Source organism: Terrapene carolina, unplaced genomic scaffold, assembly GCF_002925995.2.
Source record: "Terrapene carolina triunguis isolate 2854851 unplaced genomic scaffold, T_m_triunguis-2.0 Scaffold21, whole genome shotgun sequence".
NCBI classification, from domain to species: domain Eukaryota; kingdom Metazoa; phylum Chordata; order Testudines; family Emydidae; genus Terrapene; species Terrapene triunguis.
Genome location: NW_020664372.1, coordinates 23223898 through 23240173, shown reverse-complemented (window position 1 = coordinate 23240173; position 16276 = coordinate 23223898). Strand labels below are relative to the sequence as shown.

At 36.6% G+C, this 16276-nt stretch overlaps 2 protein-coding genes across 2 annotated transcripts in view; one reads left to right on the top strand and one right to left on the bottom strand.

Annotated features, from left to right (window-relative positions):
- UBAC2 (UBA domain containing 2) overlaps nt 1-16276 on the bottom strand; it is a 148520-nt gene that overhangs the window by 62570 nt on the left and 69674 nt on the right. The gene's annotated exons all lie outside the window — the stretch shown is intronic.
- Nucleotides 104-15221, top strand: GPR183 (G protein-coupled receptor 183). The gene is made up of 2 exons (XM_024204300.2): nt 104-153; nt 11893-15221. Exon 2 carries the CDS (start codon nt 11897-11899, stop codon nt 12995-12997), a length of 1101 nt encoding a protein of 366 aa, XP_024060068.1. The 5' UTR covers nt 104-153; nt 11893-11896; the 3' UTR covers nt 12998-15221.

Below are 16276 nucleotides of genomic sequence, written 5' to 3'. Positions count from 1 at the left end.
CAAGTACAAGGGGGAAAAAAAATATCACCACTCCATAAAAGGAAAGTCTCACGTAATCACTCTTAAAAACAATGAGCAAAGGGGAAACATTCATAGTTAAACTACACTGCCATATACAATTACTGCACAGAGGATCTAAAAAGCCACTGATATGTAAGTACTAACAAATAATTTGCTGTTTTAATTGAAATACAACAAACCGTTCCAGGAAGTTAATGTATTCTTGTATTGTACTGAATTCTCTCATGTGGCAGGAGAGATATATTCTTTTTGGGTGGGAGAGAGAAATGTCAACAGGAGTAATTCTATGCCACTAAGACAGTTTACTCAGGCAAGTTACAATAGAGAGACTATCCGTTATTTTTTAATCCAGGTGCCAATTCATCTTTGGGTCCAATGATAAACAGGTTGAATTAAAATGTTTTATTTATAATATAGCCTTTTGAAAAACAAAATGCAAAAGTTCATTGCTGCATTAGGATGGAGTTTTTGCAAAATAATGTAACTTAAACCATACTAATGTAGAGACTAATGTGGAAGAAAATATTTCTCAGTAAATATTTCAATGTGTCAAACAAAGACTTCATATTTCTAAGTTAAAATCTCTCTTTCTCTCTGCATAAGTCACTCAATGAACCTGGTAAGATACTTCAATAGTTTGAGAGTTTCTGAAAGCACACTTGTACTGCGGCAGCAGATAGCCTGGAAATATTTGTAATACTACAAGCTATGAAACAATTTTTAGGCTATTCTCAACCCAACTGCTTCTCAATCACAACTCTACTCATACTTAAAAATAATATAGTAATGATAATTTGCCAGGATGCATGTAAGAATTTCTCCTTCATCTTTTGACATGTATTGTCTTTTCAAAGCTTTTTCTGTATAGTTACTCCTTTTTCCAAAATGCAATTGCTTACACTTTTTGCCCCAAAATATCTTCATATGCTGAAGTTAATGCAATGTTACCAGCTATTTGATTTTTAAAAATATCCCCTACTGATAGACTGATAACTTTTTATACTGCAGTGGAACATAAAAAATAATAACATTTTTCAAATTTAGCAACTCTTAATTCTCATTTAACTTTTCAAACAAAACAAAGACAACCCACAAATCTTTGAGCACATGGACAGTAAAAAGATCAGAAAAGGTGAGCTTTGTTATCTATATGGATTATTAACCCAACAGTTCATATTGCTAGCACTTTAATCAGTTCCCTTTGAATAGAGAGACTGAATGCTTCTCGATAACTGTTCTTTAACAGATAGTCATTACAGTTATGTAGCTTTTAATAAATAAAACAGATTAAACAGAGACTGCAACAGGACAGGTTACACATCAATAATGTATTAATTATAAGGCAGAGTGCTTTCAGTGCTAAAGCACAAGTTGCCATTTGAAATGTTACTTGATTTTAGGAGTGTTATTTCAGAGTTTTTCCAATGCTACATTTTTTGATTCTTTCCTTATTCAGTTTAAAAATTTTAAGCAAGTAAGTGAAAGGAGTTTAGTTGTCTCGACATCAGCTTGGTCTAAGCACTAAATCGTCCTAACAACTATAGATGTTACATCAGAGTACTCGCACATTTTTCATAACCCACATAGACCACATGCAGAAAGAGAAATTCATTAAGTGGACACCTTCTCTCCCATTCAGCCAGACCACACACACTACCCACCCACTTATTCACAATCGCAGAGCATCACTTGTTTACATGCAAAAGTAAAGTATTTAATATATTTTTAAAGCTGTCTTAATCCAATATAATCACTGAAAACAAGGCGCGCCAGCACCATGTAACCAGCTAGCTCTTTGTGGAACAGCAACTGATCCACACTATGCAACAGATAAGTTCCTATGCCTTTAATGCCCACTGTCCCCACTTCTACAGGCATCTTTCCTGCAACAACGAAATGGGATGTGCGTATGAGAAACCACTTGGGCTTGTGCTCTTTCTCCCTTACTGACACTTTCTCTCTCCCCCCTCCCCAGACGATGCCAGGACTTTTCAGACTTATTTAAATCTTTTATGCACTAGTGGTTTATAAGTTACCTTTGGAAGCTGAAATGAAATTTATTTCCTTTCCAATATGTTTTTTGTCCATCACTCATCTATCATTGTAGAGTGGCAAATGAATGCTGGGCAGACAAATCTTACATATTTATTTTAAAGAACAAAAAAACTAAGCAAAGATTTGGGTTTTATTTCTAAATCTAAAAGGGGAATGGTACATGACCAGTAACTAGGCAGAAGACATTAGACATCCTACTGCACCTTCATTAGCTTGTTGAACAAGCAGTACTTCTGTTCTTCCCCTTTTGTTTACACTAATTTTATTGAAGTTTCTATTACTTTAGAATGCAAAAGACTACTGTCATAAAACATTATCCAATGTACAGTTAAAATAATCTCTCCAGGAAATAAATATGATAAATTTCCTACAGAAACAACAACTCAGCCATTTTGCACATCCTGAGTACCGTTAAGCATTTAACAATATAATAAATTAAAAATTTAAATATGGAAAAACAGGAATAGAAGATACTACAGTACATATTTCCAAGAGAGTAGAGTTATCTTTACTATGGTAACCCTAACTTTTGAATTTCCTTACTTTTTATTCTAATTGTGCAACATTAGTGTTCTGTTAACATAGTGTTTTGCATTTATTTCCTAGAAGCATTTTAAGAGAAACAACTCTCAAATAATCTGCATGAATGTGCACTCCCTGGAAGCAAAACACATGTCTTGTAACTAGTGTACTGGTGCTCTTTGTGTACTTCTTCAATGGCACAATTAATTAACTGTGTACTTCAAGGAGTATATACTCAATCAATGTTCTGGTGTATTGCTTACAAGATCTGCGTTGGAGCCTCTGTTGAAAGGATGGGTCCAGGGACTGGCCTCAAAACTCCCTCACAAAACACAGAGTACAAGGCCCAAAAGGTGGCTATGGACCTGTTTACCATGTCCAAGCAGCAACTTAGGGATTCACTCCTCAGTCAGAGTTCAAATGTCACTGGATCTAGACATATCACTGTATTTTGGGCACAGCTCAACAGCCCTGAGAAATTTGAAATCAATATAATATATTAAAAACACTACATAAGAAGGCTGGGGTGATACAAAGAGGCAGGATAGTCTAGGGCAAGCCTTCCTGCAGCCCCTCAATCTTTTTTGAAACCTTGCACATTTTCCAAACTGCTAATGCATACCAATCTCTCTCCTAAAATGTTCTCTTGCACTCATTTAGCATGCAAATTTCTAACATTCATAACTTTGTTAAAACTAATATATTTGATCAGCAAAAATGGCTGATCAAAAAAAGATGGCCGAGGCTAAAATGGGGTGTGAGGTGAGAGTCCCTCAACCTAGGTCGGGGAAGGAAGGAAGAAAAGAAATCCATCATGTTGACAAAGGTTAAATAAATATACTCAAACCTTTCATATTATTTCTTCTCTGTCTTCAATATAGTGCTAAGACTGCCACCAGATCCCAAAACTTTTCTCTCAACTTTTCCTGCAACTTAAGTCACCCTTGCAAGAAGCAGACAAATTAGGAAATTTTATAAGGATAAGAGCAATACATTAATTAAAACAAAAAACACACAAAAATCCCACATCACTACAGTGTCTAATCATTAAAGCTCCATACTGAAAAAGGTCTCCTGACAAATCTCAAACCACAGATCATTGGAGTCAAGCCAACAGACTCTCTCCCTTCCTCTCACACTTCTTCTATTCTCTTTTTAACCAATTATAAAATAAATTATTATTATTCCTTGCCTTTTTGTTAAAGAAATATTATGTGTGCCATATTAGAATAAATAAACCAGTCTCATATACAGAGTAAATAACAATTGTCTTTCCACTCTTATAATGCTTACTCTCCTCCAAACAATAAAAATTATAAAGACAAAACGATGCACAGATCACTTCAATTTGTGGATAATGTTTTATATGTGGTTGTAGCCATTGACACATGCCATACCCTGGTGAGAAGATAGATAGTAGATTATTTTCATTCATCCATATTATAGCAAAAAGAGAGAACAAAAATAAAAATTCAGTCAGCTAGGCCAGTATGGGGGAGAAATAGTTGCATCTCTTGTATACAGTCCAAATGTATGCAATCTAAGGCCTCAATCCTGCAAATACTTACACATATATTTAATATTATGCACATGAACAGTTCCACTGAATGTAACGGGACTACATGCATGTGTATAGTTAATCATTTGCATAAGTGCTTGCAGGATCAGGGATTTTGAATTACAAACTTCTTAAGGCAGAAGTCATGGCTTTTTTTATATAGAAATAGCACAATGGGGATCTTCTCCTGGCCAGGACCTCTGGGTGCTACAATAAAAATATAGAACAAAATATTATATTATCATTTAGTAACAACTGTCTAATTCAGTGAATGAGTGCTAATGTTATGCTAATATTTGAAAAGGGAAAGCAGGATGACCTGGGTCATAGGCTGGTGAGTTTGACATCAATCCTGGGCAAAATAATGGAAAAGCTGATATGAGAGTCAATTAATAATGAATTGAAGGACATTAATATAATGAATGCCAGTCAACATGGTTTTATGGCAAATAGTGCTTGTCAAATAAACTGGATTTCAGTCTGGGATGAATGAAGGTAACTGCACAGATATCATATACTTAAGCCATGTCTACATTACAGGCACTACAGCAGCATAGCTATGGCACTGTAGTGTGGATGCTTCCTACAGTGAAAGGAGGGATTTTTCCGTCGCTGTAATTCTTGCACTCTTCCACTGACCTAACCTTGGCTATGCTGGGGGTTAGATCTGCTCACACCCCAGAGTGATGTAGATCTGTCAATCTAAATTTTAAGTGCAGACTAGGCCTTATACTTTTGTAAGGCATCTTAGTACGGCATGGCATTCTAATTAAAATATTAACACTATACAACATCAATAAAGCGCTCGTTAAATAGATTAAGAACTGGCTAACTGACAAATCTCAAAAAGTAGCTTTTTAATATCATCAAATGGTGGGGTTTCTAATGGGTTTCTACAGGGATCAGTTCTAGGTCTGATGCTAGTGAACATTTTTACCAATGATCTCGAAATAAATGCAGAATCACTGCTGATAAAATTTACAGATGACACTCATACAGAGCGATGTGGATAATTTGGTAAACTGGATCCAATCAAACAAAATGCATTTTAATACAGCCAAATCTAAGGTCATATATCTAGGAACAAGGAATGCAGGCCATACCTACAGAATGGGGGGCTTCAGAGTAGCAGCGTGTTAGTCTGTATCAGCAAAAAGAACAGGAGTACTTGTGGCACCTTAGAGACTAACAAATTTATTTGAGCATAAGCTTTCGTGGGCAACAGCGATTCTGAAAAGGAATTAGGGCTCATAGTGGACAAGCAACTCAACATGATCTCCCAGTGTGATTTTGTGGCAAAAAGGGTTAATGCAATCCTTGGATGGATAAGTAAGGGAGTAACTAGGGAGGTGATTTTTACCTCTTTATACAGCAACCGTGAGACCAACATTGGAATATTGTGTCCAAATCTGATGTCCATATTTTTAAAAGGATATTGAAAAATTGGAGAGGGTGCAGAAAAGAGCCAAAAATGATTTGAGGGCTGCCTTACAGTCACAGACTTAAAAAGCTCAATCTGTTTAGTTTATCAAAGAGAAGACTGAGAAGTGACTTGATTATCGTGCGTAAGTATCTTCAGGGGGAGAAAATAAGGTACTAAAGGGCTCTTTAATCTAGTGGAGAAACGCATAACAAAAACCAATGGCTGGAAGTTAAATCCAGACAAATTTAAATTAGAAATAAGGCACACATTTTGAAAGAGCAAGGGAGATTAACCACTAGAACAAAATACTAAACAAAGTGGCGGATTCTCCATCTGCTGAAATCTTCAAACCAAGAATGGATGCCTTTTTGGCAGGGCTTTGGAGCTGTGCTCCAGCTCCGCTCCAGCTCCAGGCAAAAACATGCAGCTCCACTGCTTCGGAGCTGCTCCGCGCTCCAGCTCCGGGCTCTGCTCCAAAGCCCTGCTTTTTGGAAGATATGCTTTAGTCAAACACAAGTTATTGTGATCAATACAGAGGTAACTGGTATAATTCCATGGCCTGTGTTATACAGGAGGTTATAATACATTATTAAATGTTCCTTTCTGGCCTTAAAATCTATTAATCTATGAATCAATGCAATCAAATTATTTGCAGCCCACAATGCACCTGCATATACCCATTCCCATGTATTGTCTCATTCAGACAAAACTAAATCAAAACAACCATATCACTATAACTTTCTTCACTATACTGGAAAAAGAATATGACTTCCAGTAGCATGAAATATCCATTTTGTATTCTAGGAATTGGGACAGTGTGTTCTAAAGTGCTAACTTAATAGTTATGTTTTTCAAACCTCTACATTAAATTAACTTGACAAGAAAAGCATGATTAAAAATTGAGAATCGACAGTTCATGCAGGTGTAACACTGACAAACAATTAAAGTTCTATTCACATTTATCAGCCTAATATGCAGAGCAAGGAAGCAAACCATTGATATGTCAAGGGCATCAAAGTGGTTGCTGAAATTCTCTGATACAGTTTTCTTGATACATCTTTCTAATAAGGTACAACAGTTTGTAAAACCAGAGTTCATCTCTATTATTTTCTTAAAAAATTAACCACAGGGAAGGACTATTTCAACATAGGTGACATGAGGGGGACATTTGGTTTAACAATATAATTAAGTAAAAGCATTCCAGTAGCAGTTGTTGGAGGCTGCTTAAAGACATGTCGTGATTCATGACAGACAAAAAGAACAGGAGTACTTGTGGCACCTTAGTGACTAACAATTTTATTTGAGCATAAGCTTTCGTGGGCTACAGCCCACTTCTTCAGATGCACAGAATGGAACATATAGTAAGGAGATATGTATACATACAGAACATGAAAAGGTGGAAGTAGCCATATCAACTCTAAGCGGCTAATTAATTAAGATGAGCTATAATCAGCAGGAGGGGAAAAAAACTTTTGTAGTGAGAATCAAGATGGGCCATTGCAGATAGTTGACAAGAGGTGTGAAGATACGTAACATGGCAAAATAGATTCAATCTGTGTAATGACTCAGTCCATTCTGAGTTACACAGATTGAATCTATTTCCCCATGTTAAATATCTTCACACCTCTTGTCAACTGTCTGCAATGGCCCATCTTGATTCTCACTACAAAAGTTTTTTTTCCTCCTGCTGATTAAGCTCATTTTAATTAATTAGCCTCTTAGAGTTGATATGGCTACTTCCACCTTTTCATGTTCTGTATGTGTGTGTATATATATATGTTCCTTACTATATGTTCCATTCTATGCATCTGAAGAAGTGCGCTGTAGTCCACGAAAGCTTATGCTCAAATAAATTTGTTAGTCTCTAAGGTGCCACAAGTACTCCTGTTCTTTTTGCGGATACAGACTAACACGGCTGCTACTCTGAAATATGACAGACAAAGTCGTTGGGGTAAATCATCAATTCAGTGCACAGTGCTGAATTGAACTAGTGGCTCAATGGAAGCACAATGCAATCATACCAAGGTGTGGGAGTCAAGTAATTGCTTAATTAGGCTGAGGCTTGGAACACTGAAGAAGTGATCTGCTCCACTTTTGTTCAGGCAAGAACACGTAGAACACTACTGCCCTTTTCTACCACCTAGTGGATTGTGATAGAGGTTTGGGAGAAGGAGTCATGTACTCTAGTCACATAATGAGCTAAACAATAATGATTACTGCCAAGAAACAGACGGCAGCCTGGATATCAAGGAACAGGGAAAGATCACTCTTGGACTAATTAATAATACTGTAGACACCTTCCCCTAGGAAGTAAGTTTCCCCTTAATGGTTGCCAGTCCAGTGTTAGCAAGAAAAGGCAAGACCAATCCAGGCAAGATTCTCTCTCTGTATATCTATGTTTTTATACCAGGCACATCAGCCTGATATCTGAGCAATAACAGAGTACTAACAGCTTCAGTTCAGCATAAGAATGCAAGTAATATTACACTGTAACATAGCAGCAGAAGTCACATATTTATATTTCAATTTATATTTTAATAAAGGCTACAGATACAATATATGAACGTCTACTCTTGCTTAGCAAAAACAATATTTTCACTAGGAAAAAACTACTATGTTTTTTCTATATTGCAGTTATATGTATTTGCATAGTATGTACTCTGTATATTAGAAATATTTATAAAATTTGTTTTACGCCGGACTCTTCATTTTTGATTATTACATCAAGAGTACAAATCCCACAATTCCTCAAGAATAAAAAGTAGGACACATAATTATTCCCTGAATATATTTTAGTTTGTTGCCATACCGCAATGGGCTTGATTATCATAAGTTAAGGATTTTATATATTCTTTTGCAGTGGGTAATGTCTAGTTACTTGAGGGAGAGCTGGGTGGAAGAGGGGTACCATAGTGGGATGGTGAAGATGTGGCCAGAAAAGATCAAATACAAGAGACAGAAATAAGAAACACCAGTTTCCTGTATTTAAATGTTTTTAGAAGCACCCAGGAGATTAGATAGATTCTTTTTCGCAACAAGGGAATTTTATAACATCAAGAGGAGAGAAGAAGTAGGAAAGGAAATCAGAGCAATCCTCATGAAGATAAATGCATTATTAAATGACCACTCACACCATGCCAAAATGCTCTGAATGATCCATAACCAATTCAAATAAAATTATAGTCAGAAATATAATTATACAGCAATTCTTAGCAAGTGCTTTTTCATAACCAAACAAGTAATGTCTGTAAGTTTGCTTTCATGAACACTAAATAATGGACATTACTTTACACCAGGTTTTCTATTCAAAGCTTACTTTGAAGCTTACTTAAACAAATTCAAATTAGGCTCTCCACTGAAAGCATGAAGAAGCTATTACTTCAAGTTTATTACTTGAAAAGGCTCAGCAATCCCTAGGCTCAAACAGGGCAAACTAAACCCCAGAAAAGCTCTAGCCAAGTGTCTTAACCAAGATATAAAAATCCATTTCCGATTTCAATTCCAACCCAGAATGAAGTATTCTGATCTCTGATATCTGGTACATATTTTATGATGAATCTTCAAGAAAAAGCTGCCACTGCTTACCAGTAATATTTATCAGTACCAGCTGTCTGACCATTCTCTCTCACATAGTCTTCTGTAATAGTACAGCTACGGAGCTGATATATTACCTGGAAGAGTCTCTCTCAAAGATGATCTAGCTTAATATATCTACCTTGACATTAGGAACTATATGGAGATGTTTATAGCTTAATTTAAGATCTGAAATATGTGATCCACACATCTACAAATTTATTCTTTATGGAGAACTGTATAAACTGCTGCTAATCGAGCCAGGCCTCAGTGACCAGACTAATACTATGATACAGTATGTACTACACCTCTACCCCGATATAACGCGACCCAATATAACACAAATTCGGACAGAACGCGGTAAAGCAGCGCTCCGGGGGGGCGGGGCTGCACACTCCAGCAGATCAAAGCATGTTCGATATAATGCGGTTTCACCTATAATGTGGTAAGATTTTTTGGCTCCCGAGGATAGCGTTATATCGGGGTAGAGGTGTTTAAGTAAACTGAATTGTGACCAACTTGAAATAAATAGGACATTCTGATCAAAGAGTCAGAATGAAGAATATCAATCTTTTAATTCTTCTGCATCTTAATGGAAGGAAACTGTACATTGTAAAACTAATAATCTGGAACATTTTAGAAATGTGTTTTGATATTTTCTATATAATGTATTTATTCAGACACAGAAGTCTGAAATTGTTTTTAAATGTTGTGTACTGAATAATACCTCAAAGGGGACACACAATACCGCCAAAGCACTTGCAACCCCTCCCACCTTGGTATCATCCGCAAACTTTATAAGTGTACTCTCTATGCCATTATCTACATCACTAATGAAAATATTGAACAGTACTGGACCCAGGACCAATCCCTATGCGACTCCACTCGTTATGCCCTTCCAGCTTGACGGTGAATCACTGATGATTACTCTCTGGGAACGGTTTCTCAGACTTGAACAGTCTGCCCCGCGAGGTCACACTGGCTTTTCAACCAAAGAGCTGTCTCAGCTACTGGAAGCTAGCCAGGACAGAGCTTGTGAAAGTTCTAACACCGCCAGCAACACTACTCCCCATACATCAATTCTATCCTGTGGCCAAGGCATTCGTAGGCCCCAACAGCCAGCCTTGAGTGGCTACAAAGAAAGTGCGAAGGAGACTGTGGTCTTTATGACTAACTTTCAAACCCTTTTATTATTATTATTATTATTATTACACTGAGAAAAGTGTGCTACGCACTTCATGGAAATGGAGACAGGCACCGTTCTTGAAGCGTTTTTAAACTAAATTCAGGCATGACACATAGGGGTTACAGACTGACAAAAAGGGGGAAAGGAGAGGAAGGAAATGAGTTATAATAATCAGATCACTCATGAGTAACGAGTAAGGCGTGTTCACATAAAGGTGGCTCCATTAAATTAGAGTTGGTTTGTTTTTTTAAATCTCACTAGCAATAGCCTCAAAATGCAAACCAATCTTCTAGTGCTTTACACAATGAAATCTGCTTTAAAAAACTGAGCTAAAATGTCATGCATAATTTCACTAAGCAATAACTAACGAGGAACATAGCAAAAGTACACACATTTTAAAGGTAGTGGTACCAAGGAGGGAGAGGAATTATTTTGGGTGGTACACTTAGGTGTAGTTAAGTGGGACAAGAAAACTTTAAGAAACTTTAGTCTGCATGGCAAGAGAAAATTCTTGTGGAACAGTCTCTCAGAGAGAAATGGTGGAAGCCCCATCACTTAGGGCATTTACAATTAGATTAAACAAAGCACTAGAAAAGCATCATAGGGCACATTCTGCATTCACAAGGAGATGAATTGAATGATGTTATAGGTCTTTTCCATCTCTAATTTCTATAATTCTATTACATTAGCTTTTATATTTATAGGCCCCGAAAATCAAGAGTTGCAGACTTTGAGTCCCAAAGGCCTGCTAGGTCAATCATGTCCTCTCATATTTTTAAAAATATATTTAAAGCTATTCTGAATTTGCTGTATTCCCATTTAATCAACAAGTATGATATATTATACCTAGATTACACACTGTTCCAAGAACCACTGAAAAGCAGCTTCAGTGACATTGTGAGTAACCATTTGAAATCAACTATACTTGGACTACGTCGCAGAAAACAACCTTTTTGTTCTAGAGTTAAATGAGTTTGGAAGGTTTCAGTTCAATTGTTATAGGCAATACTAATGTTGAAAAGGCCAGTTCTCTATAAATTAAGTTCTAGTTACATGTTAAAATAAGTCACAAATTTCATATCACTGCCAGAACCTCTTAGCAAATTAAAAAGAAACAAAAAACAAATAAAAACTCCCTAAAATTCACAGAAACAACTTTTAAAAGGTTTCTGTAGTTATCTGACCTTTGGTGACTTCACATGATTATGTGTCATTTTACTTTTAAACAAAACTGAGGGCTCCCCCCCCCAGGCTTCTTTAAAAGTTCTCTCTCTAACCTCAAACATTTATTTTCTACAAAAAGATATTCTTCTAACCCAGGAATTCCCCAATTCACCCAAGTTTTGCTTTCTGCATGGTTTTGTTTTCTTTTATCAAAGCAAGAGAGACGAACTTTTTTTAAACCACCTTAAAAAAACAATTTCATCATAATCAAGTATCCTTTCAGGTTTTACAATGTTGGCCTGATGCAAGATCAGTTGGCTGCTGCTAGGGGGAAGAAGTTTGTCTATATTTATTACAAAATGTTCCCTTTTTTTTTTTTCTTTTTTGTAGAGCTATGGCATTTCCTCCAGAAACACCAGTTGTGAAAATGGTCACTGTCACCACAGCTTTTGCAACCCCTCAGACAAACTCCTGCGACCTGTATGAACATCAAAATACAGCAAGGATCTTACTGCCTGTGTTTTACAGCTTTATTTTAATTCTTGGTGTGTTTGGAAATGGACTTGCCCTCGTTGTCATTTTTAAAAACAGAAAAAAAATCAACTCTACTACCCTCTATTCCACAAATCTTGTCCTCTCAGACATTCTTTTTACTACTGCCTTGCCTACACGAATAGCATACTATGCACTAGGATTTCATTGGCCATTTGGAGAAACACTTTGCAGACTAACTGCTCTCATATTTTATATCAACACATACGCAGGTGTAAACTTTATGACTTGCTTGAGTATTGACAGGTTTTTTGCCGTAGTCCACCCTTTTCGATACAACAAAATCAGAAGAATTAAACATGCCAAGTATATTTGTATATTTGTCTGGTTTCTTGTATTTAGCCAAACACTTCCATTGCTCCTACAGTCCATGTCAAACGAGGAAGGAGAAAGGACTACATGCATGGAATATCCAAACTTTGAAAAAATTCCACATCTACCATGGATACTTCTTGCTGCCTGTTTAATAGGGTACATCATTCCCCTTGGAATTATACTATTTTGTTATTCTCAAATTAGTTGCAAACTTTTTCAAACTGCTAAGGAAAACCCATTAACTGAAAAATCAGGGATAAACAAAAAGGCCATCAACACAATCATTTTTGTAATTGTTGTGTTTGTCATCTGTTTTACTCCTTATCACATTGCAATTATCCAACACATGATCAAGAAGCTTCAATATAATCCTTTGTGCAGTGAACAGCAAACCTTCCAGAAGTCCCTCCATTACACTGTGTTTCTGATGAATTTTAACTGCTGCATGGATCCTTTCATCTATTTCTTTGCATGTAAAGGATACAAGAGGAGGATAATGAAAATACTGAAACGTCAAGTTAGTATATCAGTTTCAAGTGCCGTCAGGTCAGCTCATGAAGAAAGCTCACGTGAGATGGTTGAAACACACATGACTATGCTTTCAAAACCTTCAAATGGAAAGTTATAAACTGAAAATAAACATGCCAATAATGCAAGTTTAAAAATACTGGGCCTACAGTAAATACTGTTTATGCTTCCATGCAGTCAATTAAGTAAGATTGTTTCACAGTATCTTAGAAAATCAAATGTGATGGTGGACTAAAAAATAAATGGTCATGTGAAAGCAAGAAAACTCAAAATGATTATTTTCCAAGCTGAATCACTTTGACCTGGCTTCATGAGTTTTCTAGGAGATTTCCACCACTGATTATGACCTGCACCTTTCCATTCCTGGATTTTAGGAAAACTTGATTCACACTATCTACTAGTTCTCTGAGAAAGGAATAAACTAAAAAAAGCTAATAGCTCAGAGTGACTAAAAACCAACACATCTGAAAAGAGGTAAACATCTGACTGAGCTCCAATTTAAGCACTCTTGACTAATATGGTGTGTTATGTGCACTGGACTGACAGGGCAAGGGTAAAGACATAAAACAAAGGAAATAACTTTTGAAGGAAAATAAAATGTATATTTTTCATGGATAATTATAAATGTGTAATTTAGAACTTTTTGGAGGCAGGGTTGGATTACAGTATTCAGAACATGAACATCTTATCTAAATGTATCATGGATAACTTTATGAGAATACAAGTGAAAAAGAGTTAAGAAACTGTTCGTTTGTAAAATTTTGCATGTGTAAGTAAATCTAAAGAACAAAGAGAGCATTGTTTCCCACAACTATCCAAGGGTCTTCCAGGTTCCTGCTAAAGTCACGGGTTGCAAAACAATAAGATAAAAGATTCTAGAAATGGGAAGAAATGTTTATAGTTGAAATCACCACAATGTGTTAAATTTGTTCATTTTAATGGGAGGAGTGACCACCTCTTCTTGGACACTGTTTATGTGGAGGGCTACTAAATGAGAACCGCAGAAGAAGGAGCAAGCTTCACCATCATGGTTGCTGCTGCCCACATCATCTTCTGGGATGCATCACACCACCATGGGGCCTTCTGAACCTGAAACATGCCTTGACAAGACCAAGCCATAGTGGGAACAGATGGCACCACTATCAAAGGTAGTGGAACAACTTTTCTAGTGGGGGTGCTGAGAGCCATTGAATCAAACTGTAAACCCTGTATATAATGGAAACCACTTCAAGCCCGGGGGTGCTGCAGCACCCCCAGCACCCCTAGTTCCAGCACCTATGACCACTATCCTATACGCTCCTCTGCCCTCACCTTCCCCACCCCAGAATTGGCTGACTCTGGACCATCACCTAGGATGCCAATCTTTGGTTCCTGCCATCATACCCTTCCTAATCTGTCATGTTCTTTCCCACCTTATTTCTCCCTTTTTTCTATTTCTCGTCTTCTGTCTAATGAGACTCTGCCTTAGCTGGGCAACACAACTTTGCAACACTGCTGTGAACCTGTGAACAAGAAAGGCAAGCTAAAAACAATGCCTTGAACAGCCCAATGCTGGTAAAAGATTGCCAGATCTCAGAGTGGCAATAAGACCATGTGCTGTGCCTGTGTTTCCCCAGCAGTGAGGTTGCAATTGAAAGTCATCACCAGAGGAAGAAGCTACATTTTCTATCTTTGCTATTCTTTATCTCCCCTCATATGTGAGTTCACCATGTTTTCCCTTAAAGGAACCAGGACCATACTTGAACAGCACAGCAGCAGCAGCCCAGGATCAACTAAAGTAACTTTTTGCTCATTTCTCCACAAAAAGTGCAGTTAATACCATCTTTAATACTATCTAAAGACTATCAGCCGGAGATTTCCAACCATAAAAGACACTATACACTGAAGAGAAATGGAACAAGGAAAACGGTTACAATGAAAGACTTACTTCACTGTTTAAGTTGTAAATGCTTCCACTGTTTTTTCGTCTTCTCCTATCTTTTTATTAAAAAGTTAAAAAGATGTTTAATGATAGCTGTTAAAATGGCAGTAAGTTAGCAATAACTTGTCACAAAATCACACTTAACTGTTTAATGTTGTAACAGGAAACATGGGTTTTATTAACATCTTATTCCTGTTGGGCATGTGACACCCCCTTACCACTACGGATTCCATACTATTAATGTCTATCTTTCTACTTATGCCATGCATTTGGTCTAGTTTTAGATGGTAAGACTCTCAGAGCAAGGCATTTCTGTATATTTGTGTTCATTACATTTTACAGGCAAACAGTATGTCACCATATAAGCAATCACTTATGTATATCTCTATTTTTTTAACAAATAAAATCAAATCACAAATTAGTATTAAAATATTAACTCCCTCTTTTCTCTATGTTCTCACATCTATCATTCTGTTATTTTTAAATCTAAATATATATATTTTAAAACTAAACAACTAACTTCATGTCAAAATGCTAGTTTTCCTTGAGTAAGGACTGCAGCACTGGTCCAATTACATAATAGTTTATTTAAGAAAAGTCTTATATAATGTGCCCCTTAACTTTTTTCCTTATTTTAATACATTTTCTCAAATATTTAATGAGACACCATCTTTCCATAAAATAAAGCTCTAGCGCTGAATTACATGGTCTATTAAAATACCTGCTTTAAACTTAATTTCCTGGTGGCATTTTACCGTGAGTAACAACTGATTGTTTTAATGATTTCTTACATAGTAATTTAATGCATTATGTAAAGAAGGTTATGATTAGTTCTAATGCAGACTAGATTCAGATGAGAAGCAGCACCCAATTTGTAGACCTTGAAGTCAAATTGAAATATAATATACTTGGAGAAAAATCTTCCAGTGTTCTCTGTCTATTAGGTTCTTCTCTAGCACCCACCCATCACTTTAGTATCTGAATATGCCCCGAAACAAACTGGAAATAAGAAAGAGCTCAAGAGGTGGATGAGAATTCTTCCTCCTCCTCCCCAAGAGGTTGCAAGAATATTTTTTAGTGTGTGCATGAAGAACTTCTCCTCTTCCTCTTTTCTGACATGTTGCTGATGTTGTGGAAAGGCAAAGCTAAAGGAGTGAATTTCATACTCATTATAAAGGCAGTAAGGTCTGTGGTCATCCTTACCTCCTCTGGTCTTAGTCTTGGGTCAGATGCCAAGAAAGCTCTGTTTCCCCACCCTCACAAGAACAATTTGTTGATACTTTCTTCTTTTCTGTAGGGCATAACTCTGGAAGAAACTTGTGTTTCCTTAGCAAGAGGCATCACTCTTTTAAGTGGTTTAGTTAAACATCTGGAGGGCCTTAAAAATCACATTTGTCATCTTTAAATTTACCTAATGTCCTATGGGGAGTCAATGTAGCAAGCAGAGCACAAGGGTGA